This window comes from Hemitrygon akajei, unplaced genomic scaffold, assembly GCF_048418815.1.
Source record: "Hemitrygon akajei unplaced genomic scaffold, sHemAka1.3 Scf000120, whole genome shotgun sequence".
NCBI lineage: Eukaryota > Metazoa > Chordata > Chondrichthyes > Myliobatiformes > Dasyatidae > Hemitrygon > Hemitrygon akajei.
In genome coordinates, this window is record NW_027332006.1 from 255,489 (window position 1) to 280,539 (window position 25,051).

The window sequence follows — 25,051 nt, forward strand, 5'->3', positions numbered from 1 at the left end:
AATTTGCAAATGTCACTCCACTCTTTAAGAGAGGGGGCACAAGAAAGAAAATTATTGGACAGTTAGTCTGACCTTAGTGGTCAGGAAGATGTAGGAGTGTACTAAGAGTGTGTTTTTTGGGTACTGTAATTGGGGAAACATGATGAAGTAGGCCAAAGTCAGCCGGATTGTTTCGAGGAAATCTTGACTGACAAATCTCTTGGAATACTTTGCGGAAATAACAGGCAAGATAGATAAAGCAGAGGCAGTGTATGTTGTTTGCTCGGATTTTCAGATGATCTTCAACAAGGTACCCCATGCAAGGCTTATTGAGAAAGTAAGGAGGCATGGGATCCAAGGGCACATTGCTTTGTGCATCCAGAACTGGCTTGCTCACAGAAGACAAAGAGTGGTTGTAGACTGGTCATATTCTGCATGGAGGTCGGTGACCAGTGGTCTGCTTCCGGGATCGGTTCTGGGTCCCCTACCCTTCGTGACTTTTATAAATGACCTGGATGAGGAAGTGGAGGTACGGGTTAGTAAATTTGCTGATGACACAAAGGTTGGGTTAGGTTGCAGGGGGATATTGATAGTCTGCAAACCTGGGCTGAGAAGTGGCAAATGGAGTTCAACCCAAAGAAGTGTGATGTGGTTCATTTTCTTCGGTCAAATATGATAGAATATAGTATTAATGGTAAGCCTCTTGGCAGTGTGGAGGAACAGAGGGATCTTGGGGACGGAGTCCATAGGAGACTCAAAGCTGCTATGTAGGTTGACTCTGTGGTTAAGATGCCATACTGTGCATTGGTCTTAATCAACCGCAGGCGTGAGTTTAAAAGCCAAGATGTAATGTTCCAGCTATATAGGACTTTGGTCAGACCCCACTTGGAGTACTGTGCTCAGTTCTGGTCGCCAAACTACAGGAAGGATGTGGAAGCCATAGAAAGGGTACTGAGGAGATTAACGAGGATGTTGTTTGGATAGGGGAGCATGGCTTTTGAGAATAGGTTGAGTGAACTCAGTCTTTTCTCCTTGGAGTGATGGAGGATGAGAGGTGACCTGATAGAAGTGTACAAGAAAATGAGAGACATTGATCGTGTGGATAGTTCGAGGCTTTTTCCCAGGGCTGAAATTGCTAGCACGAGAGGGCATAGTTTGAAGATGCTTGGAAGTAGGTACAGAGGAGATGTCAGGGGTAAGTTTTTTACACAGAGAGTGGTGAGTGCTTGGAATGGGCTGCCGGCAATGGTGGTGGAGGCGGACACGATAGGGTCTTTTAAGAGACTCCTGGATAGTTACACGGAGCTGAGAAAAATAGAGAACTGTAGGTAACCCTTGGCGTTTCTAGAGCAAGGACATGTTCGGCATCGCTTTGTGAGCCAAAGGGCCTGTAACGTGCTGCAGGTTTTCTATGTTTCTAAGGTGCTGCACGTGAGGCTGCTGAACAGGATCACAGCTCATGGAATTACAGGAAAGAAACTTGTACTGACAAGGGAGAAAGAGTCAGAATAATGTGGGCAATTCTGTTTTGCTGTCGGTAACTAATGCTGTTCTGCAGGGGTCAGTATTGAGACCGCATCGTTTCATGTTAAATCTGAATGATATGGATGAAGGAATTGATACCTTGGTGACGAACATTGCAGTTGATACAAAGATAGGTACGGGACAGGTAGTTTAGAGCAAAGCGGGAGTCTGCAGAAGGACTTCGATAGGTCTGGAGAATGCCAGCAAAGTAGCAGTTGAAATACAGTGTATGCAAGTCATGTACATTTGGTAGAAATAATTGGGTGTAGAAAAAAAATAAATGGGAGAAACTTGAAAAAATTAGAGGTGCATAAGTGCTTGTGAGTCCTTGAGCAAGAGGCCCTAAAGGTTTGCTTGCAGATTGAGTTGATTAAGGATGACAACTGCAATGTTAGCAATATAAGAGCAAGGATGTGATACTATAGCTTTATAACGCATTGGGCAGATCACTGTTGGTGTATGGTGAGCAGATTCCGACCTGTACTTCCGACTTATTATCTGAGCAAAAGATGTGCTCGTATTGGAGTGGGTCCGGAGAAGTTTCAAAGAATGATTCCAGGAAGACCAAGAGTGGATGACCTGGATGAGGAAATACGTGGGAAGGGATTCACTCAGTCATCCAACCCACAGAAATTTATCAATATCCACTGCTGCTGATTTCCACACACAAATAAATCAAAAGGGATATGCCCAATGAAATAGATAATTAATCGATCAATAGCCCCCAAACAACACGGCACAGCCGGACACATAACAGGGGACTTTACATCTCACAACACTGGATTCAGTAATGAAACCCGTGATAAATGTTGTTGTCCCTCTGAAATCTTAAGAAACGCACATTAAGGTGCAATTAAATGCGAGCGCATCCCACAGGTGACATCACACAGACCCCCCTCGTGCCTGACGTCACGCATGGTCTTCCCACACCGGGATCTGCCCTTACGTGTACAGCGTCTTACGTCATCCATGCGCTGCTGAGCTCGGGCTTTATCAGTTTAATAGCTGGGCTAATAATCGCGTGACCAGCCCTCCCCCACCGCTGTCAACAGAGGATTCAGGAGCTGAGCTATTCCCATTGGTGCAAAGCGATGTCAATCACTTGTTACCACCAGTCGCAGAGGTGGACAAGTCCAGAGGGCGTTATCCCCGCTGAGTTCGCCTCCCGCTCCGGCCTCAAACTCCACATCACAGCGGAGTAAATGTCCGTTTTTTGATTTATTTCCATTTCCCTCCAAGGGAAGTTGGGGCTTTTGTGAAGCGTCTTCTGCGGCCGGAGTCTGATGTGTCGCCGAGAGGTAGGAGGAGACCGCTCGGCCCGTCGGTATGATGCTAGTTCCCTGGGGAGGGAGAGGAGGGATTTTATTGAAAGGAAAACGATGGTGTGAGAGGGGGCGGACAGGATGTTTGTCCCGGTGGAAATGTCTGAGCCCACGATGGTGGCGAGCAGAGGGATTCACATTGGGGGGGGGGGGGGGACACCGGCAGACAGTTGACCTGCAAGTGGGGCCAATGACAGGGGTAGGAGGTGAGTGGTTGGGGCAACACGGGGCTACAGAAGATGGACATTTTTTTTGCACAGAGGATTAACAAAGTGGTTAGAGAGTATTTGTTATAGAGAGTGCAATGAAGTTTCAATAGACTGATCCCTGAAATGGTTGGGTCATCATATAATGAAAAATCAAATGTGATAACCCTTTCATTTAGAGAATCGAGGACGGAGAGGTGAACACATTGAAATGCACATCATTACCGTTTGAAACAGGGATCCCAGTCTCTGAAAAAGGGGGTGGATGCCTATATTTTATAATAAAACCCCTATTGGTTTACCTTTACCTCCTCTCCCAGTTTTATGCTTGCCCTGGTCCTTCACACCCCCTTACCTGCTTAAGATTCAGCCCATTAGCAACAGTCAGCAATTCATTCTTTTTGGCTTTTTCTGATGCCTCAGGGGTTGGCACTTCCAGAAATTTATAAATGTCCATTGCTGCTGATTTCCACACACAAATAAATCAAAAGGGATTTCCCCAATCAAATCGATAATTCATCGATCAATAGCCCCCAAATTTGTTCATATCCCAGACATAGGCCCCAAATTTGTTACAAACCATAATGCTTTAGAAACAAACCAGCAGCAATAGACTACACCTGGAGTCTGGTTTTGAAGTTAAATCTATCTTTATTAGAATCTACTTGTAATATTGCAACTTAAACAAGATAAACAGAAGTTAACAGTGTTAAGTTTATAAATGTGTGTAAATATAACTCCCAAACTATTGAGCTCGGGGGAAACAAGGCTTAGAGTCTTGAGATGGTAAAGTATGAAAGTTCAGTTCAACCGCAGAATAGGTGATGAGAGATTTGTAACCCAGGGTAAATGGCGAGAGCATGCAAATATGTAGAATTCCACAGGTTCTACGGTGGTAAAATGAGAGAACAGTTGCTGTAGATTTTATCCATCATTGTTCCAAATCCACATACAAATTCTCACCGAAAGTGACTTGTCAGAAGGTGTATCGTCTTCAAGTGAACTACCACACCACAGCCAGGCAAGGGTTAACACATAAGGGGTCTCCACAGGATACACCAAATCAGATCCACCCCTATGGATCAAACAAAGTGACAACCACACATTCGATGTACGGTGAATCGATAATTAACCCACACTTGTGGGCAAAAATTAAAGTTCCAAACAGTGACCCTTGGCGACTAGTTCCCCGGTTTCAATCCTTCCATTTTTCCTCCTTTATCTCCGTCTGACTCTGAGTGTCTGTGTCCTCGGTTAAAACTAAACAAGCTGCGAGCGATGTAAACAAGCTGCAAGTCAGACTGATTTGCCTTCTTAATCTCTCTCTCTGTCTTAAAATGACAGTCCACAGCAAACGAAACCCAGGGATTCATAACAACGGCCAGTCCCCACTGTGAATTGACTGGTGTGCCAGTAGTTGTGATGACTGAGTGAATCCTATCCCACAGTCTAAGCAGGTGAACGGCCTCTCCCCAGTGTGAACTCGCTGATGATTCTGTAGGTTGGATGACTGAGTGAATCCCTTCCCACAGACTGAGCAGGTGAATGGCCTCTCCCCAGTGTGAACTCGCTGGTGTCTCTGTAGGTGGGATGACAGTATGAATCCCTTCCCACAGACTGAGCAGGTGAATGGCTTCTCCCCAGTGTGAACTTGCTGATGTACCAGTAGGTTGGATGACTGAGTGAAGCCCTTCCCACAGTCTGAGCAGGTGAATGGCCTCTCCCCAGTGTGAACTCGCTGATGTACCAGTAGGCTGGATGACTGAGTGAATCCCTTCCCACATTCTGAGCAGGTGAACGGCTTCTCCCCAGTGTGAACTCGCTGATGACTCTGTAGGTGGGATGACAGTATGAATCCCTTCCCACATTCTGAGCATGTGAATGGCTTCTCCCCAGTGTGAACTCGCTGATGTACCAGTAGGTTGGATGACTGAGTGAAGCCCTTCCCACAGACTGAGCAGGTGAATGGCCTCTCCCCAGTGTGAACTCGCTGATGTACCAGTAGGTTGGATGACTGAGTGAATCCCTTCCCACATTCTGAGCAGGTGAACGGCATCTCCTCACTGTGAACTCGCTGATGACTCAGTAGGTTGGATGACTGAGTGAAGCCCTTCCCACAGTCTGAGCAGGTGAATGGCCTCTCCCCAGTGTGAACTCGCTGATGTACTAGTAGGTTGGATGACCGGGTGAATCCCTTCCCACAGACTGAGCAGGTGAACGGCTTCTCCTCAGTGTGAACTCGCTGATGAATCTGTAGGGTGGATGACTGAGTGAATCTCTTCCCACAGACTGAGCAGGTGAATGGCTTCTCCCCAGTGTGAACTCGCTGGTGATTCTGAAGGTTAGCTAACCGAGTGAATCCTTTCCCACAGACTGAGCAGGTGAACGACCTCTCCCCAGTGTGAACTCGCTGATGTTCCAGTAGGGTGGATGACTGAGTGAATCCCGTCCCGCAGACTGTGCAGGTGAATGGCTGCCCCCTGGTGTGAACACGTTGGTGTGCCATTAGGTCAGATGACCGAGAGAATCGCTTCCCCGAAATTCAGCAGATGACCAGCCTCTGCCCAGTGTAGTGTGATCTGACTGGTGTGTCCACAGGTGGGAAGACAGACTGAATCCTTTCTCACACACAGAACAGATGAATGGCGTTGCCCAGTGTGATCTTGCTGATGTACCTTCAGTTGAAATGACCAAGTGAATCCATTCCCACTGTCTGAGCAGGTGAACGGCCTTTCTCCTGTGTAAAATGCCGGGCTTGCTAGTTGTTCAAATGACCAAGTGAATCCCTCCCCACAGTCTGAGCAGGAAGGATGGTCGATTGAATCCCTCGCTCCACTTCTTAAATATCCAGACAGAGAGAACAAAACTGGCGTGCCGTGTTTGAGATTCCTGGAGACGAATTCCTTCTCATTTTTAACCTGTAAAAGATTTACAAAATCCATCAATGGATGTAGGACAACATTTCAGATGAGATTACTTGAGTTGCCAAGGTTTGATTTGGTATCACACTGTTACATTGAGGTTAAACCGAAGTTGGAAGAGAAATCATCTCCTGACTGGGCAGAGTGCTGGTATCTGAAATGACCATCAATCCCCATATGTGTTTCAAGTTCCAACTCCTTAAAGTGCAGGGTTACAAGCTGCAGCTGGATGCATTTCTTGTAAGTGAGGGCATCAGGGACACTACAGGTCTCCCCATCTTCCCTCCAATACCCCCTCTAATTTGTAATAACCAGTGTGTACATAAGTCTTGCACTGTGCATTTTTTTTACCCAGTGACAAGATGTGCACAGTGATTTTTTTATAGAGAGGTATTCATTTTCACAGCGAGCAAATCACTGTCAACAGGAACTTTGATCTCCTCTGGGTTCGATCCAGTTCATCTGCACACTCACACAACCTATGTAGCAGGCCTGTAATGAGTAATGAAGGATTTTCTTACCAAAGTTTTTGCATATTGTCCATATGTGGTTTACTTGCTAAGTTATGCTTTAAAAAGTCAGATTTCCAAATATCACTTCACTTCTTCCCACTTGCAAATTCCCCAGCAACTTTTGCAACACCAGAATACACACAAGTATCACCAGTTTCTGTATTCCCCTGAAGCCTCCCCCAATGACTGACAGTGGTGAGCTCAGTGATGGCAATGCCAATGAATATGAAGGGAAGGGCAGTAGTCTGTCTCACTGGAGTCTGGCACATGTGTAATGTGAAAGCTACTTGCTGCCCAGGGCAAAGGTGTTTGATATCATTATTGTACTCAGAGAGAATGGGACAAAACATGCTCTCACGGGTAGAAAAGTCCAGAACAAGAGGAGGTAGAACAAGCAACAGACACAAAATGCTGGAGGAACTCAGCAGGCCGGGCAGCATCTATGGAAAAGAGTACTAATGCTGAATTTCGCCGGCATTTTGTGAGTGTGTTGCTTGGATTTCCAGCATCTTCAGATTTTCTCTTATTAGTGATTGGAGGTAGAACAAAGGTGATTTTCTCAACTGGTGATGTAAAAGATTTTGTTCCCTTTCTCTCAGTTCCTAATCCTTGCCTTTATTATAGCTGGAGCTCAGCTCTGTCTGAAAGATCCATCGGTTCCCATTCACTCTGCAGCCGGAAGCTCCCCAGGGCCCGTGTACGGATCGTGGTGCTGAGAGACAGGGACGAGAGCAGGACTGTCCCGGGATTGTTGGCCACGGTGTCCAGATTTCACAGGAATTGTTGTGAATTCAGTGTTTAAGATAAAAACACGGAGAATCGTTCTTACCTGCAGCCGACATTTTCAAGGCCTTCTGTGTACTGCGCGCATGCGTGATACTCGGGGACGTTCTCAGCCTGACGCCGGCGCATTTCATCGGCACTTCAGCACAGCAAAATTCTTAACGCATGGCCCTATGGGTAATCACGGTGCCATTAAACATTTCTGCAAGCACCGGTTCAATGTCCATGCCTCATTTTTTTTCATAGTGTGTATAGAAAAAATTTGCAGCTGTTTTAACGCAGAAAGCGGCTCCCATAAACAATATACTCAATATCAACGTGTATCTAATGCCAAAGTAAAATGCAGTTATAAAACACAGGAGATTCTACAGTTGCTGGAAATACAGAAACGCACACACACAAAATGCTGGAGGAACTCTGCAATTCAGAGAGCAACTAAGAAGCGGTGTATACAGGCTAGGCATGCTGAAGGGGCTTGGCCTAAACGTTGTCTTTTTATTCCTCTCCACATTTGCTGCGTGAAATTAACCACATTTTTTTCGGTCAACCAGTTTACAAATGTTTCTGACCTTTCTTTTGTAGCCACATCCTGCTGGTCTGATTCCTCCTCCTCCTGGTAAACTCTAGACCCCATCTCTCTCTGGAGCCCCAAAGCCCTGACTCAGTCTGGCAACTCTTTGGTTTCTGATTCTGCACCATCGAAGATTCACTCGCTAGTCTGCTGTCAGACTTTAGAGGTGCATTGTGTTACGAGACCGCAGGTTCGCTTACTGTGAGTGTCGCTTTAAGTGCCTGAGTGAGGCGGGGCTGTGACATCAAAAACAAGGAGAGAGAGAGAGAGAGAGAGAGAGAGAGAGAGAGAGAGAGAACGTCAAAACCACAGTGAGCTCATCGTCTTATTCAGCCTGGAGAAAATCATGCAGGAAATTCATGCAGGTGTATAAGATGATGAGAGGCTTTGGTCATGTGGATTGCCAGAGGCTTTTTCCCAGGGCTGAAACGGCTAACACGAGGGGGAATAGGTTTAAGCTGCTTGGAAGTAGGTACAGAGGAGATGTCAGAGCTAACTTTTTTAAGAAAAGAGTGGTGTGTGTGTGTGGAATGCCCTGCCAGTGACGGTGGTAGAGGCAGATACAATAGGGTCTTTTAAGAGACTCTCAGATAGGTACATGGAGCTTAGGAAAATGGGTGGCTATGTGGTAGAGTAATTCTAAGCAGTTTCTAGAGTAAGATACATGGTCAGCACAGCAAAGTGGGACAAAGCATCTGTAATGTGTTGTGCATTTATATGTTTCCATGAAATTCACAGGAAATCTCCTATCCCACGGAGTGGTGACTAGTTGCAACCTGTCATCTCAGGGAGAGTGAGAGGGGAACGGCAGGGATAGATTTTGATATACTGATATGGAACAGAAACATGGGCAGGAACCAGATGGGCTGAGTGGCCTTTCTAGTGTACATTGTGAGTGTGGTAGAGACAGTAAGTACCTGAGACACGGGATTTGATAGAGAACTGATTTATCGTTCACAGATCCACAATATTAAATGCCAGTCTAGTTTAAGGCTAACATCGGTAGAACAGACTCCTCCAATATTCACTGACCAGGGTTCAGTCCTGGGTGCGATGAACAGCCGCAAGAACTGCAGAATCTGACAGTCACAGTCCCTCATGAACCTGCAGCTGCCTTCAGTCACCGTGATGGTTAAACATTTAACACAGAGCTGATTTGAACTTCCTCCCTGATGTAGGAGCACTCAGACCGAAGATGTAGGGGAGAAGGGGAAAAAAGAGATAATCAAGTTGTTTGCACCATTAGGGATAAACAGAGAGGAAGAGGTGGAAAGTTTCTTGAATGCATCTATTTTAATGCTAGGAGCATTGTAAGAAAGGTGGATGAGCTTAGAGTATGGATTGATAACTGGAAAAATGATGTTGTATCTATTAGTGAAACATGGTTGCAGGAGGGGTGTGATTGGCAACTAAATATTCCTGCATTTCGTTGCTTCAGAAGGGCGGGGGGGGGGGGGGGTTTGCAATACTTGTCCAAGAAAATATTACAGTGGTGCTTTGACAGGATAGATTACAGGGCTCATTTAGGGAGCCTATTTGGGTGGAATTGAGGAATGGGAAAGGTATAGTAACACTTATAGGGGTGTATTATAAACCACCTAATTGGGAGCGAGAATTGGAGGAGCAAATTTGTAAGGAGATAGCAGATATTTGTAGTAAGCACAAGGTTGTGATTGTGGGAGATTTTAATTTTCCACACATAGAAACATAGAAAATAGGTGCAGGAGTAGGCCATTAGGCCCTTCGAGCCTGCACCGCCATTCAGTATGATCATGGCTGATCATCCAACTCAGAACCCTGTACCTGCTTTCGCTCCATACCCCCGATCCCTTTAGCCACAAGGGCCATATCTAACTCCCTCTTAAATATAGCCAATAAACCGGCCTCAACTGTTTCCTGTAGCAGAGAATTCCACAGGTTCACCACTCTGTGTGTGAAGAAGTTTTTCCTCATCTTGGTCCTAAAAGGCTTCGCCTTTATCCTTAAACTGTGACCCCTCATTCTGGACTCCCCCAACATCAGAAACAATCTTCCTGCATCTAGCCTGTCCAATCCCTTTAGAATTTTATACGTTTCAATAAGATCCCCCCTCAATCTTCTAAATTCCACCGAGTATAAGCCTAGTCGATCCAGTCTTTCTTCATATGAAAGTCCGGCCATCCCAGGAATCAATCTGGTGAACCTTCTTTGTACTTCCTCTATGGCAAGAATGTCTTTCCTCAGATTAGGGAACCAAAACTGCAAACAGTACGCCAGCTGTGGCCTCACCAGGGCCTTGTACAACAGCAGTAGAACCTCCCTGCTCCTGTACTCAAATCCTCTTGCTACGAATGCCAACATACCATTTGCTTTTTTCACTGCCTGCTGTACCTGCATGCCCACTTTCAATGACTGGTGTACAATGACACCCAGGTCTCGTTGCACCTCCCCTTTTCCTAATCGGCCATTCAGATAATAATCTGTTTTCCTGTTCTTGCAACCAAAGTGAATAACCTTACATTTATCCACATTAAATTGCATCTGCCATGAATTTGCCTACTCACCTAACATATCCAAGTCACCCTGCATCCTCTTAGCATCCTCACAGCTAACACTGCCGCCCAGCTTCGTGTCATCCGCAAACTTGGAGACGCTGCATTTAATTCCCTCGTCTAAATCATTAATATATATTGTAAACAACTGGGTTCCCAGCACTGAGCCTTGCGGTACCCCACTGGTGACTGCCTGCCAATCCGAAAAGGTCCTGTTTACTCCCACTCTTTGCTTCCTGTTTGCCAACCAATTCTCTATCCACATCAATACCATACCCCCAATACCGTGTGCTTTAAGTTTACACACTAATCTCCTGTGTGGGACCTTGTCAAAAGCCTTTTGAAAATCCAAATATACCACATCCACTTGTTCTCCCCTATCCATTCTACTAGTTACATCCTCAAAAAATTCTGTAAGGTTCGCCAGACATGATTTTCCTTTCACAAATCCATGCTGTTATCACATCTTTCACAACCAACTCTAGCATTTTCCCCACCACCGATGTCAGGCTAACCAGTCTATAATTCCCCGGTTTCTCACTCCCTCCTTTTTTAAAAAAGTGAGGTTACATTAGCCACCCTCCAATCCTCAGGAACTAATCCAGAATCTAAGGAGTTTTGAAAAATTATCACTAATGCATCCACTATTTCTTGGGCTACTCTGGGATGCAGACCATCTGGCCCTGGGGATTCATCTGCCTTTCATCCCTTCAATTTACCTAACACCACTTCCCTACTAACATGTATTACCCTCAGTTCCTCCATCTCACTAGACCCTCGGTCCTCTACTATTTCCGGAAGATTATTTATGTCCTCCTTAGTGAAGACAGAACTAAAGTCATTATTCAATTGGTCTGCCATGTCCTTGTTCCCTATGATCAATTCACCTGTTTCTAACTGTAAGTGACCTATATTTGTCTTAACCAATTTTTTTCTTTTCCCTTATCTATAAAAGCTTTTACAGTCAGTTTTTATGTTCCCTGCCAGCTTTCTCTCATAATCTTTTTTCCCTTTCCTAATTAATCCCATTGTCCACCTCTGCTAGACACTGAATTTCCTCCAGTCCTCAGGTGTGCCACTTTTTCTGGCTAATTTGTATGTTTCTTCTTTGGACTTGATACTATCCCTAATTTCCCTTGTCATACACGGGTGCACTACCTTCCCTGGTTTATTCTTTTGCCAAACTGGGGTGAACACTTGTTGTAGTTCATCCATGCAATCTTTAAATGCTTGCCATTGCATAGGAATGTTGAGGAACCAACCAGAGAGCAGGCCATTCTACATTGGGTATCGAGCAATGAGGAAGGGTTAGTTAGCAATCTTGTCGTGCCAGGCCCCTTGGGTAAGAGTGACCATAATATGGTGGAATTCTTCATTAAGATGGAGAGTGACATAGTTAATTCAGAAACAAAGGTTCTGAACTTAAAGAAGGGTAACTTTGAAGGTATGAGATGTGAATTAGCTAAGATAGACTGGCAAATGATACTTAAAGGGTTGACGGTGGATATGCAATGGCAAGCACTTAAAGATTACATGGATGAACTACAACAATTGTTCATCCCAGTTTGGCAAAAGAATAAACCAGGGAAGGTAGTGCACCCGTGGCTGACAAGGGAAATTAGGGATAGTATCAAGTCCAAAGAAGAAACATATAAATTAGCAAAAAAAAGGCGGCACACCTGAGGACTGGGAGAAATTCAGAGACCAGCACAGGAGGACAAAGGGCTTAATTAGGAAAGGGAAAAAAGATTATGAGAGAAAGCTGGCAGGGAACATAAAAACTGACTGTAAAAGCTTTTACAGATATGTGAATAGAAAAAGATTGGTCAAGACAAATGTAAGGACCTTTACAGTCAGAAACAGGTGAATTGATCATAGGGAACAAAGACATGGCAGACCAATTGAATAACTGCTTTGGTTCTGTCTTCACTAAGGAGGACATAAATAATCCTCCGGAAATAGTAAGGGACCGAGGGTCTAGTGAGATGGAGGAACTGAGGTAAATACATGTTAGTAGGGAAGTGGTGTTAGGTAAATTGAAGGGATTAAAGGCAGATAAATCCACAGGGCCAGATAGTCTGCATCCCAGAGTAGCCCAAGAAATAGTGGATGCATTAGTGATAATTTTTCAAAACTCCTTAGATTCTGGATTGGTTCCTGAGGATTGGAGGGTGGCTAATGTAACCCCACTTTTTAAAAAAGGAGGGAGAGAAAAACTGGGGTATTATAGACCGGTTAGTCTGATGTCAGTGGTGGGGAAAATGCTGGAGTCGGTTATCAAAGATGTGATAACAGCACATTTGGAAAGAGGTGAAATCATCGGACAAAGTCAGCATGGATTTGTGAAAGGAAAGTCTTGTCTGACGAATCTGTTACGTACCCGTGACACATGACAGTGGTACCCTTGTCACGTGACTGGGGTTGAAGTTATACTGGACTTGAGGTAATGGTCTTGTGATGGTGGAGTGATGTCATTTTCCCGCCAGTAGAGGTCATGTGACAGTTTTTTTTTACAGGGTATAAAAGGAAGACCCACCCTGTCAGGTGGGGCAGTTCGTGGCTAGATTTGCCAAGATGACTTCATGTCACTGCGTGATTTAATGTGATGACGCAGTTTAGTTGAAAAATGAAGTTTTATCTAATGCCTAAAGTTTAAAAGTTCATTGCCAGCGGTTTCTTTGCTGGTGGAGAGTGAAGATAAGAATTTGGAAGATAAAGATCGAGGAGAATCGATTTTCGACGGTGGAAAGTTCGACCTTGTGTGATCCTCATTCGGAAGGATTTCGTTGACTGTTCTCGTGTTAATCTCCGCTGGGATAGCGGGAGATTGAGAATAGTGTGGAAGGAAGGTCAGTGCCTTTAAGCCGTTATATTTCATAAAATTCTTCGTGGGAAAGTTTGACGCTGGGGATAGAAGGACAACGACGTGGAAGAGAATTTAAATCGCCTTAAAAAGTCTCTCCTTTTAAATGGACTGTGAGCTTTTGAACTTTCGGCATACCGCTTTAAAGAACTGTTATTTTTCAATACCGCTTTAAGAACTGTTTGAACTGCAACGCTATTAAGAACTGCGAATCTGCCGCACAGCAGCTGAATTCCGGTTAAGCTAATGTTTGTTTACTTTTGGGGGGTTTGTTTTCAGTGTTTAATAAACGTGTTATTTGTTATAAAAACCCTTGCCTAACTCATATATATTTATTGTTGCCTGAATACGTAACAAATCTTACAGAATTTTTTGAAGATGTAACTAGTAGAGTGGATAGGGGAGAGCCAGTAGATGTGGTATATTTAGATTTTCAAAAGGCTATTGACAAGGTCCCACACAGGAGATTAGTGTGTAAACTTAAAGCACATGGTATTGGGGGTATGGTATTGATGTGGATAGAGAATTGGTTGGCAGACAGGAAGTAAAGAGTGGGAGTAAACGGGACCTTTTCAGAATGGCAGGCAGTGACTAGTAGGGTACCGCAAGGCTCAGTGCTGGGACATCAGTTGTTTACAATATATATTAATGATTTAGATGAGGAGATATATGACAGAAGAAAAACGAAGACAACTTGTTAATAAAAAACTACAATATAATACACTCCAGACATATCGTACAGAAAAAGTAATTATGAGAACTAAACAGAAATATTACAAATTAGGTGAAAGATCACATAAAATTCTTGCTTGGCAGTTGAAAACAGAACAGGCTTCTAAAACAATAAATGCAATTAGAACAAGTGTAAAAAAGATTACTTATAAACCTTTAGAAATTAATGAAACTTTAAAAAAAATTTATACTGAACTATATCAATCAGAATCACAAAATAAGATTGCTGAGATAGATAATTTTTTATCGCAAATAACCCTTCCAAAATTAAATTTGGAAGAACAGAAAGGATTAGATAGGTCCTTTATATTAAAAGAGGTTGAAGAAGCTTTAGGATCACTTCAGAGTAATAAATCCCCAGGAGAAGATGGTTTTCCTCCTGAATGTTATAAAAAATTTAAAGATTTATTAATTCCTCCTTTTATGGAATTAATATACCAAGTGGAAAGAATGCATAAACTCCCACAATCTTTTTTTAACAGCGATCATAACTGTATTGCCAAAAAAAGATAGGGATCCTTTAAAACCAACATCATATAGGCCTATTTCTTTGTTGAATACAGATTATAAAATAATCGCAAAAATTTTATCTAATAGAATATCTAAATATTTACCAAAATTAATACATATGGATCAAACAGGTTTTATTAATAACAGACAATCAATGGATAATATAACCCGGTTACATAGTATAATTCATTTGGCACAAAAAAGAGAGGAAATGAGTGTGGCAGTTGCTTTGGATGCAGAAAAAGCATTTGATAGATTGGAATGGGATTTTTTATTTAAGGTATTGGAAAAATATGAGTTAGAAAAATCTTTTATACAATGGATTAAAACCTTAAATACTAATCCTCAAGCTAAAGTAGCTACAAATGGTCAGATTTCAACACCATTTTGCTTAACGAGGTCAACTAGACGAGGCTGCCCATTATCACCTGCTTTATTTGTATTGGCAATGGAACCATTAGCTGAATTAATTAGAACAGATTCATACATTGGGGGCTTTAGAGTTAATCAAGAAGAATATAAGATTAATTTATTTGCTGATGATGTTTTGATTTATTTAACAAACCCATTGCAATCTTTGCAAAGAATATCTTTTAGATTGGAAGAATATGGGCAAGTATCAGGGTATAAAGTACATAAGAACATAAGAGATAGGAGCAGGAGTAGGCCAATCGGCCCCTCAAGCCTGCTCCGCCATTCAACAAGATCATGGCTGATCCAATCTTAACTCTAGTTTTCACCGAATCCCACAAGGCAACAGTGCCAATCAACAGGGCACCATGCCGCCCATTTTATTTTATTATTCATCCCGCCCAAACCCATGTGATCACCCGGGGAAAAAAAAACAAGTTGCCAATTGAGGAGAAAAAATCTGGAAAATTCCTCTCCGACCCATCCAGGCTATCGAAAACTGGTCCAAGAGATCACATGGCTGATCTAAACCTAGCCTCATGTCCACTTACCTGCTCGCTCACCATATCCCCTAATGCCATTTTTATCCAGGAAAATGTCTATCTCCGTTTTGAATTTATTGAGTGTAGTAGCTTCCACAGCTCTCTGGGGCAGTAAATTCCACAGCCCCACTACCCTCTGAGTGAAGAAATTTCTCCGCATCTCAGTCCTGGAACGGCATCCCCTTATTTTAAGATTATGCCCCCTAGTCCTAGTTTCACCCATCATTGGGAAAATTCTCCCCGCATCCACCCGATCAAGCCCCTTCACAATCTTATATGTTTCAATAAGATCGCCTCTCATTCTTCGGAACTCCAATGAGTAGAGTCCCAATCTACTTAACCTCTCATCATACATCAACCCACCCATCCCCGGAATTAACCTAGTGAACCTTCTCTGCACTGCCTCGAGAGCCAGTATGTCCTTTCTTAAATATGGACACCAGAACTGCACGCAGTACTCCAGGTGTGGTCTCACCAATACCCGGTACAACTGCAGTAAGACCTCCCTGTTCTTATACTCCATCCCCCTAGCAATAAAAGCCAGCATTCCATTGGCCTTATTGACCACCTGCTGCACTTGCATACCAACTTTTTGTGTTTCCTGCACCAGGACCCCCAGATCCCTTTGCACAGAAGCACTTTCCAGTTTCTCTCCATTTAGATAATAACTTGCTCCATTATTTTTCCTGCCAAAGTGCAAGACCTCACACTTGTCAGTATTATATTTCATCTGCCAAATGTCTGCCCAATCACTCAGCCTATCTATGTCCCCCTGCAGGGTTTCAATGTCCTCCGCACTCATTACACTCCCTCCCATCTTTGTGTCATCAGCAAACTTCGATACGTTGCACTTAGTCCCTTTCTCCAAATCATTAATATAGATTGTAAAGAGTTGGGGTCCCAACACCGACCCCTGCGGAACACCACTAGTCACCAACTGCCAGTCTGAGAATAAACCATTTATCCCAACTCTCTGTTTTTTGTTAGAAAGCCAATCCTCCACCCATGCCAGAATATTATCCCCAATCCCATGATTTTTTACTTTAAGTAATAATCTTTGGTGTGGCACCTTGTCAAATGCCTTTTGGAAGTCCAAATACACCACATCCACTGGTTCCCTTTTATCTACCCTATATGTTATGTCCTCAAAGAACTCCAACAAATTTGTCAAACATGACTTCCCTTTTGTAAAGCCATGCTGACTTTGTCCTATTAAGCTATGTTTATCCAAATGCCCTGTTACTGTTTCCTTAATTATCGATTCCAACATTTTGCCAACCACAGATTTTAGGCTAACTGGCCTATAATTCCCAGCCTTCTGTCTATTGCCCTTTTTAAATAAAGGAGTTACATTAGCATTTTTCCAATCTGCCGGGCCATTGCCGAGTCCAGCGAGTTTTGAAAAATCATCACTAATGCATCCACAATCCCGACCGCCACTTCCCTTAAGACCCTAGGATGCAAGCCATCTGGTCCAGGGGATTTATCCACCTTCAGTCCCATTAATTTATCAAGTACCATTTCCTTGGTGATTTGAATCGTAGTTAGCTTCTCTCCCCCTCGAGCCCCCTGTTTATCGAGTGTTGGGATAATTTGAGTGTCCTCTACTGTAAAAACTGATACAAAATATTTGTTCAGCGTTTCCGCCATCTCCATGTCCCTACCATTAATTTCCCGGTCTCATCTTCTAGGGGACCAACATTTACTTTAGCCACCGTGTTTCTTTTTATGTAACTATAAAAACTCTTACTATCTGCTTTTATGTTTATCTCCAATTTACTTTCATAATCTATCTTCCCCTTCTTAATCAATCTTTTTGTTATTTGCTGCTGATCTTTAAAAGCTTCTCGATCTTCAATCTTCCCACTAGATTTAGCTACCTTATATAACTTTCTTTTTAGTCATATACTTTGCTTTATTTCTTTACTTAGCCACGGATAACTATTTTTTCTTTTACACACTTTTTTCTTCAGTGGAATATATTTTTCTTGATAGTTGTAAAATAACTCCTTAAATATACACCACTGATCAAGTACCGATCTACCCTTTAATCTATTTTCCCAATCCATCTTAAGCAATTCCGCTCTCATACCATCATTGTCTCCTTTATTTAAGCTCAGTACGCTTGTTTGAGATCCAACCCTCTCATCCTCTAATTGAATATGGAATTCGACCATGCTATGGTCACTCATTCCAAGAGGATCCTTTACTAGGACATTTTTTTATTAGTCCTGTCTCATTACACAGGACCAGATCTAAGACTGCTTGCCCCCTTGTCGGCTCAGTAATGTATTGTTCAAGGAACCCATCCCGAATACACTCAATAAACTCTTCTTCAAGGCTGCTGTGTCCCACTTGATTAGTCCAGTCAATATGAAAGATAAAATCCCCCATAATTATAGCTGTTCCCTTATTACAAGCCCCAACTATTTCCTGATTTATGCTCCGACCGACTGAGTTACAGCTGTTTGGAGGCCTATAGACTACTCCCACCACTGCTCTTTTCCCTTTACTATTTCTTATTTCTACCCAAATTGTTTCGTTATCCTGATCCTTTGAGCCAATATCATTTTGCTTTATTGCAGTGATTTCTTGCTTTATTAACATAGCCACCCCACCTCCTTTTCCTTCTTGCCTGTCTCTCCTAATTGTCAAATACCGTTGTATGTTTAATTCCCAGTCCTGGTCACCCTGCAGCCATGTTTCCGTAATTGCCACAATATCATAACCATACGTAATTATTTGTACCGTCAACTCATCAATTTTATTCCTAATACTACGTGCATTCAAATAAAGGACTTTCAAATATGTTTGACACTTATTTCCTACCTTTTCCTTTTGTACAACTTTACGCTTATCTCCGTACATTCTTTCCCCTCCTGACACACTCTGTCTTTTTATTCCTCCACTTTTACCTACATCTATTACCTTCTCCATTGTCTTTTTAATTATTTGCTCTCTAGAATCCTCCCCCCCCCCCCCCACTAGTTAGTTTAAAGACCTCTCTGCAGCCCTAGTTATATGATTCACCAGGACACTAATCCCAGCCTGGTTCAGGTGAAGCCCGTCCCTCCGGAACAGTTCTCTCCTGTCCCAGTACTGGTGCCAGTGTCCCAAGAAGCAAAACCCACTTCTCCCACACCAGTCTTTGAGCCACGCATTTAACTCCCTAATTTTATTTAACCTAGCCAAATTTGCTCGTGGCTCAGGTAATAATCCAGAGATTATTACCCCTGAGGTTCTGTTTTTTAATTTGACCCCTAGCTGCTCATATTCCTGTAACAGAACCTTCTTCCTTGTCCTATCTATGTCATTGGTACCGATGTGTATTAAGCCAACTGGATCCTCCCCCTCCCACTGCAAGTTTCTCTCCAGCCCAGAAGAGATGTCCTTAACCCTGGCACCAGGCTGGCAACATAGCCTTCGGGACTCTCGCTCTCGGTTGCAGAGAACCCTATCTATCCCCCTGACGATACTGTCCCCTATTACTACAACATTTCTATTGACTCCCCCCTCTGGAATGGCCCCCCACTCCATGGTGCTATGGGCAGGTTGCTCATCCTCCCCACAGTCCCCGCTCCTGCCCTCACAGGGAGTTAAAGCCTCGAATCTGTTGGACAAGAGCAAGGCCTGCATCTCTTCCAGCCCTACCTCCTGGATTCCCCTACTTGCCTCACTCATAGCCACACCATCCTGTGCTTGACTGCAATCTACATTAGTTAATCTATTAGGTGTGGCTATCTCCTGGTACACAGAGTCCAGGTAACTCTCCCCCTCCCTGATGTGTCGCAGTGTCTGAAGCTCGGACTGCAGCTCATCAATATGAAGCTGGATTTCCTCGAGCAACAAACACTTGCTGCAAATGTAGTCGCCGTGTCCCTCAATGGGGTCCACCGGTTCCCACATCTCGCAACAGTAACACATCACCTGCTCCATGCTATATAGTTAATTTAATGTACTAGTATTAGTTATGCAAGAACCCTTTGCCCCAATACAGCTAACTATCACACTATTTAACAATACTTTTAAAGTCATAAGTGTAAAAGGAAGCAGGACTGCTTACCAATACTTACCAAGCAACTAGCTGTGAGAGCTCTGCAGCTCCGGTCTTCCTCGCCTCGCCCGGTTCTGCCGAAGCCCGTTGAGCCAAAGCCCTTAGGCCTCCACTCTACTCCCGGCTCACTCCACTGCCCGCAACGACGCTGCCCGCTGTATCGGGCTATGTTCCTTTTAAATCTCCCGCACTTCACTGCCTGACGTCACACGCCTGCGCAGTCCCGCCTCTCTCAACTCAGATGAAAACCGGTAAAATTCAAAATGGCTTCTACCTCACTCTTGCTCCGATTCTCAGAAGTCCTTCTCCGAAAATCTGAAAGGAGTGAAATTTTACCCCTTACCAAAGGAAATTATAATCAATGTCGATTAGTAACTCAATTTCGATGGTCAATAAATGGGATAAAATATTTAGGTATTAGAGTTGATAATGATGTAAAAAATTTATATAAACAAAATTATTTGCCATTATTAAAAAAAATAAAAGAGGATCTTGATAAATGGATGATGTTACCAATAACATTAATAGGTAGAGTTAATGCTGTAAAAATGAATATATTTCCTAGATTGCAATATTTATTTCAAACTTTACCAATACAATTACCTCAGAAGTTTTTTCAAGAACTGAATAAATATGTAAGGAAATTTCTTTGGAAAGGAAAGATGTCAAGAATATCATTGGAAAAATTGACATGTAAATTTGAGGGTTACAACTTCCAAATTTTAAGAATTATTATAAAGCAAATCAACTTAGATTTATTGCGTCTTTTTTTGATGAAGAAAAACCGGCATGGATTAGAATAGAAATAGATAAGATAGGAGAAAATATACCAGAAGATTATATATGTAAATGGAAATCTAAATGGATACTGGAAAATAAGAATCTCCTATATTAAGACACTTGATTGATTTATGGAATAAGGTAACTATGGACGATGAGATAAAGAAATCTTTATTAGCAAAAAGAACTTTAATTCAAAATAGGCTTATTCCTTTTAGAATAGATAATAAACTTTTACATAATTGGTTCCAAAAGGGGATTAAATATATAGGTGATTGTTTTGAAGGAGGTATATTGATGTCGTTTGATCAATTAAAAAATAGATATAAAATATCAAATAACACTCTGTTCTGTTATTTTCAATTAAAGGCTTATTTACGAGAAAAGCTGGGTCAAACAACGTTGATGCCAAAATCTAGTGAAATAGAAATATTAATTCGAAAAGGTAAAATTAAAAAATTTACATCTTGTATGTATAATTTGATTCAAAAACAGACAATTAAATCAGGAATTCATAAATCAAGACAAAAATGGGAATTTGATTTGAATGTTAAAATTGATGGAAAAAACTGGTCAAGATTATGTTCTGATAGTATGAGAAATACAATAAATGTTCGACTTAGATTAATACAATATAATTTTTTACATCAATTATATATAACACCACAAAAAATAAATAGGTTAAATTCAAATATGTCTGACCAATATTTTCGATGTAATCAAGAAATTGGTACTTTTTTACATTCTACTTGGTCTTGTTTTAAAATTCAACCATTTTGGATAAATCTAAGACTTTTATTGGAACAAATTACTGGAGTACAACTCCCACATAGTCCAGTATTATTTTTATTAGGAGACATTGAAGGGACATACCGAAACTTAAATTGAATAAGTATCAGAAAAAATTTATAAAAATTGCATTGGCAGTAGCCAAAAAAGTTATCGCAGTTACTTGGAAATCTGATTTATATTTAACTATGGATTGTTGAATTAATGAAATACATAGTTGTATTCCACTTGAAAAAATTACATACAATCTAAGAAATGAATATGATATATTTTTGAAAATTTGGCTCCCATACCTACAAAAGATAGGATTAAATATATAGGTCCTTTGAAGATAAAATTATAAAGTAATTGGGGAAAGTAAAAATAAATATTAAAATTATTTTGAACTCCATGGAGCATGTGGGGATCCTCCGATATCCAGGCAAACTTTCTCTTTTTTTCTCTCTCTTTAGATAAGGTTTAAGGGGGGAGGGGGGAGGGTTAATGTTATTTTTCTCACTATTTATCATCACATTTATTCTTTGTAATTTTCTAAAAATTAATAAATAAATATTTTTTAAAAAGAAGCATTTGAAAAATTGAAAACTATGATATGTCAACAGCCTGTGCTAAAGGCACCTGACTTTGAAAAACCTTTTTCATTAGCTGTAGATGCTAGTGATGAGGCTGCAGGAGCAGTATTAATGCAAAGTAATGAGAGTGATGAGGTTGATCATCCAGTAGCTTACTTTTCTAAGAAATTTAATAAGCATCAAAGAAACCATTTGACAATAGAGAAGGAATTGTTATCTCGTTTTTTGGTTGAAAGGTGGAGTTTTAATTAATGCCTAAAGTTTAAAAGGTCATCGACAGCTTTATAATACTGCCATTTAAAAATCAGTGGAGAGTGAAGATCGGAGTTCGGGAGCTAAAAGATCAAGAAAAGTCGACTTCGACGGTGAAACAGGTTCGACCTTGTTTGATCCACATTCAGAAAGAATTCATTGGCTGTCCCCATGTTAATCCCTGCGAAATATAGCAGAGACGATTGGGCACAGTTTTATAAAGGAAAGGTCAGTGCCTTTAAGCCGTTTCATTTTCATCTTCGTAAATTCTCCGGGAAAAGTATAGTTCGACTGGGTACCACAACAACACGACGTGAAAGAGAATTGAAATTGTCTAAAAAGTCTCTCCATTAATGGACTGTAAGCATTTTGAACTTTTGCAGTACTACTTTGAAGAACTGTTTTTGCAACATCGTTTTAAGAACTGTTTAAGCTTTATTGCTTTAAGAACTGTTTATGCTGCCGCACAGCAGCTGATTTCCAGTTACGTTAGCGGTTTGTCTACTTTTGGGAGTTTGTTTTTCAGTGTTTAATAAATGCTTTATTTGTTATATAAAAAAATGATTTAGACCAGGGAATTAAATGCAGCATCTCCAAGTTTGCGGATGACACGAAGCTGGGCGACGGTGTTAGCTATGAGGAGGATGCTAAGAGGATGCAGGGTGACTTGGATAGGTTAGGTGAGTGGGCAAATTCATGGCAGATGCAATTTAATATGGATAAATATGAGGTTATCCATTTTGGTTGCAAGAACAGGAAAACAGATTATTATCTGAACGGTGGCCGATTAGGAAAAGGGGAGGTGCAACGAGACCTGGGTGTCATTGTACACCAGTCATTGAAGGGAGGCATGCAGGTACAGCAGGTGGTGAAAAAGGCGAAAGGTATGCTGGCATTCATAGCAAAAGGATTTGAGTACAGGAGCAGGGAGGTTCTACTGCAGTTGTACAAGGCCTTGGTGAGACCGCACCTAGAGTATTGTGTGCAGTTTTGGTCCCCTAATCTGAGGAAAGTCATTCTTGCCAGAGAGGGAGTACAAAGAAGGTTCACCAGATTGATTCCTGGGATGACAGGACTTTCATATGAAGAAAGACTGGATCGACTAGGCTTATACTCACTGGAATTTTGAAGATTGATGGGGGATCTTATTGAAACGATTACAATTCTAAAGGGATTGGACAGACTAGATGCAGGAAGATTGTTTCCGATGTTGGAGAAGTCCAGAACGAGGGGTCACAGTTTAAGGTTAAAGGGGAAGACTTTTCGGATGAGATGAGGAAAAACTTCTTCACACAGAGAGTGGAGAATCTGTGGAATTCTCTGCTACAGGAAACAGTTGAGGCCAGTTCATTGGCTATATTTGGATATGGCCCTTGTGGCTAAAGGGATTGGGGGTATGGAGAGAAAGCAGGTACAGGGTTCTGAGTTGGATGATCTGCCATGATCATACTGAATGGCGATGCAGGCTCGAAGGGCCGAATGGCCTACTCCTGCATCTATTTTCTATGTTTCTATCCACTGTCAACCCTTTAAATATCATTTGCCAGTCTGTCTTAGCTAATTCACATCTCATATCTTCAAAGTTGCCCTTCTTTAAGTTCAGAACATTTGGTTCTGAATTAACTATGTCACTCTCCATCTTAATGAAGTATTCCACCATATTATGGTTTCTCTTACACAAGGGGCCTCACATGACAAGATTGCTAATTAACCCTTCCTCATTGCTCAATACCCAGTCTAGAATGGCCTGTTCTCTAGTTGGTTCCTCGACATGTTGGTTCAGAAAACCATCCCGCACACATTCTAAGAAAACCTCTTCCTCTGCACCCTTACCAATTTGGTTCACCCAATCTATATGTAGATTGAAGTCACACATTACAACTGCTCCTTCTTTTTTGCACGCATTTCTAATTTCCTGTTTAATGCCATCCCCAACTTCACTACTACTGTTAGGTGGCCTGTACACAACTCCCACCAGCGTTTTATGCCCCTTAGTGTTACGCAGCTTTACCCATATCGATTCCACATCCTCCAGGCTAATGTCCTTCCTTTCTATTGCGTTAATCTCTTCTCTAACCAGCAACGCTACCCCACCTCCTTTTCTTTCCTGTCTATCCCGCCTTAATGTTGAATATCCCTGGATGTTGAGCTCCCATCCTTGGTCACCCTGGAGCCATGTCTCTGTGATCCCAACTATATCATATTCATTAATAACTATCTGCACATTCAATTCATCCACCTTATTACGAATGTTCCTTGCATTGGCACACAAAGCCTTCAGGCTTGTTTTCACAACACTCTTAGCCCTTATACAATTATGTTGAAAAGTGGCCCTTTTTGATTTTTGCCCTGGATTTGACTGCCTGCCACTTATACTTTTCACCTTACTACTTTTTGCTTCTACTCTCATTTTGCACCCCTCTGTCTCTCTGCACTTGTTCCTATCCCCCTGCCACATTAGTTTCAATCCTCCTGAACAACAGTAGCAAACACTCCCCCTAGGATTAGGAGGAGGGACAGCCCTCAGTGATTCCTGTGTATGCACCCTGGAAGCCTCAAGAAATGATAATGATCATGAATCAGGCCCCAGATAGAAAAGAAAAACCAGCACAGTTTGCTCAGTGTGTCCACAGTACTACACAAAAGTTTAATGTGACTCCGCAAGATTTATTTGGTCTCTGCTGCATGATTCTCTCAGCTGATGAGGGGTGGAAATTGAAGGCAGAATTGAGATACCAAACCTATCAGCAGTCACAGGCGGGAAAACATAATGAGAATGAACAGATGGACCAAATCATTCAAGCTTTGGAAAGGGCTCTCCAGCAACCTGTAAACATCACTAAAGTACCTGAATGCAAACATAAGGCTGGGAAATCAGGACCAGACTATTGAGAGCGATTTGTGGCCTGCTACGGCACCTTCGCAGGAGACCAAGCAAATCTGTCCCCCCCAGTTTAATGCCCTACTGCTCCAATGCTTACCAACTAAGTTAGCCAACATGATTAAAACAAATAATATGGATTGGACTGACAATGACCGAAATCAAATGTGACGAGCTTTGACATATCATTAGGACCCAACTTTCGAATCTCGATCAACCCCGAAGGGAACTAATATTAAAGCTGAATATGCTCAGCGGGAAGAAGGACGCGAGCGGGCTATATCTGAGGAACAGAAATGGGAGAAAAAATCTAGCA

At 42.1% G+C, this 25,051-nt stretch overlaps 1 protein-coding gene across 10 annotated transcripts in view; it reads right to left on the reverse strand.

Annotated features, from left to right (window-relative positions):
* Positions 1-3,662: 3,662 nt before the first annotated feature.
* LOC140723611 (uncharacterized) overlaps positions 3,663-25,051 on the reverse strand; it is a 43,734-nt gene continuing 22,345 nt past the window's right edge. For 5 of the 10 annotated variants that reach the window (XM_073038179.1, XM_073038178.1, XM_073038182.1 and 2 more), the window contains 4 exons: positions 19,481-19,776; positions 10,362-10,469; positions 7,294-7,418; positions 3,663-5,949 (listed from right to left, as the gene is read on the reverse strand). In XM_073038179.1, the coding sequence (XP_072894280.1) occupies positions 4,401-5,537 (1,137 nt within the window). In that variant the 5' untranslated portion in view covers positions 5,538-5,949; positions 7,294-7,418; positions 10,362-10,469; positions 19,481-19,776 and the 3' untranslated portion in view covers positions 3,663-4,400. Of the gene's footprint in view, positions 5,950-7,293; positions 7,419-7,816; positions 8,027-8,850; positions 9,160-10,361; positions 10,527-19,480; positions 19,777-25,051 lie in introns of those variants that run through there. The other 5 variants (XM_073038180.1, XM_073038183.1, XM_073038185.1 and 2 more) reach the window with 5 other exon arrangements.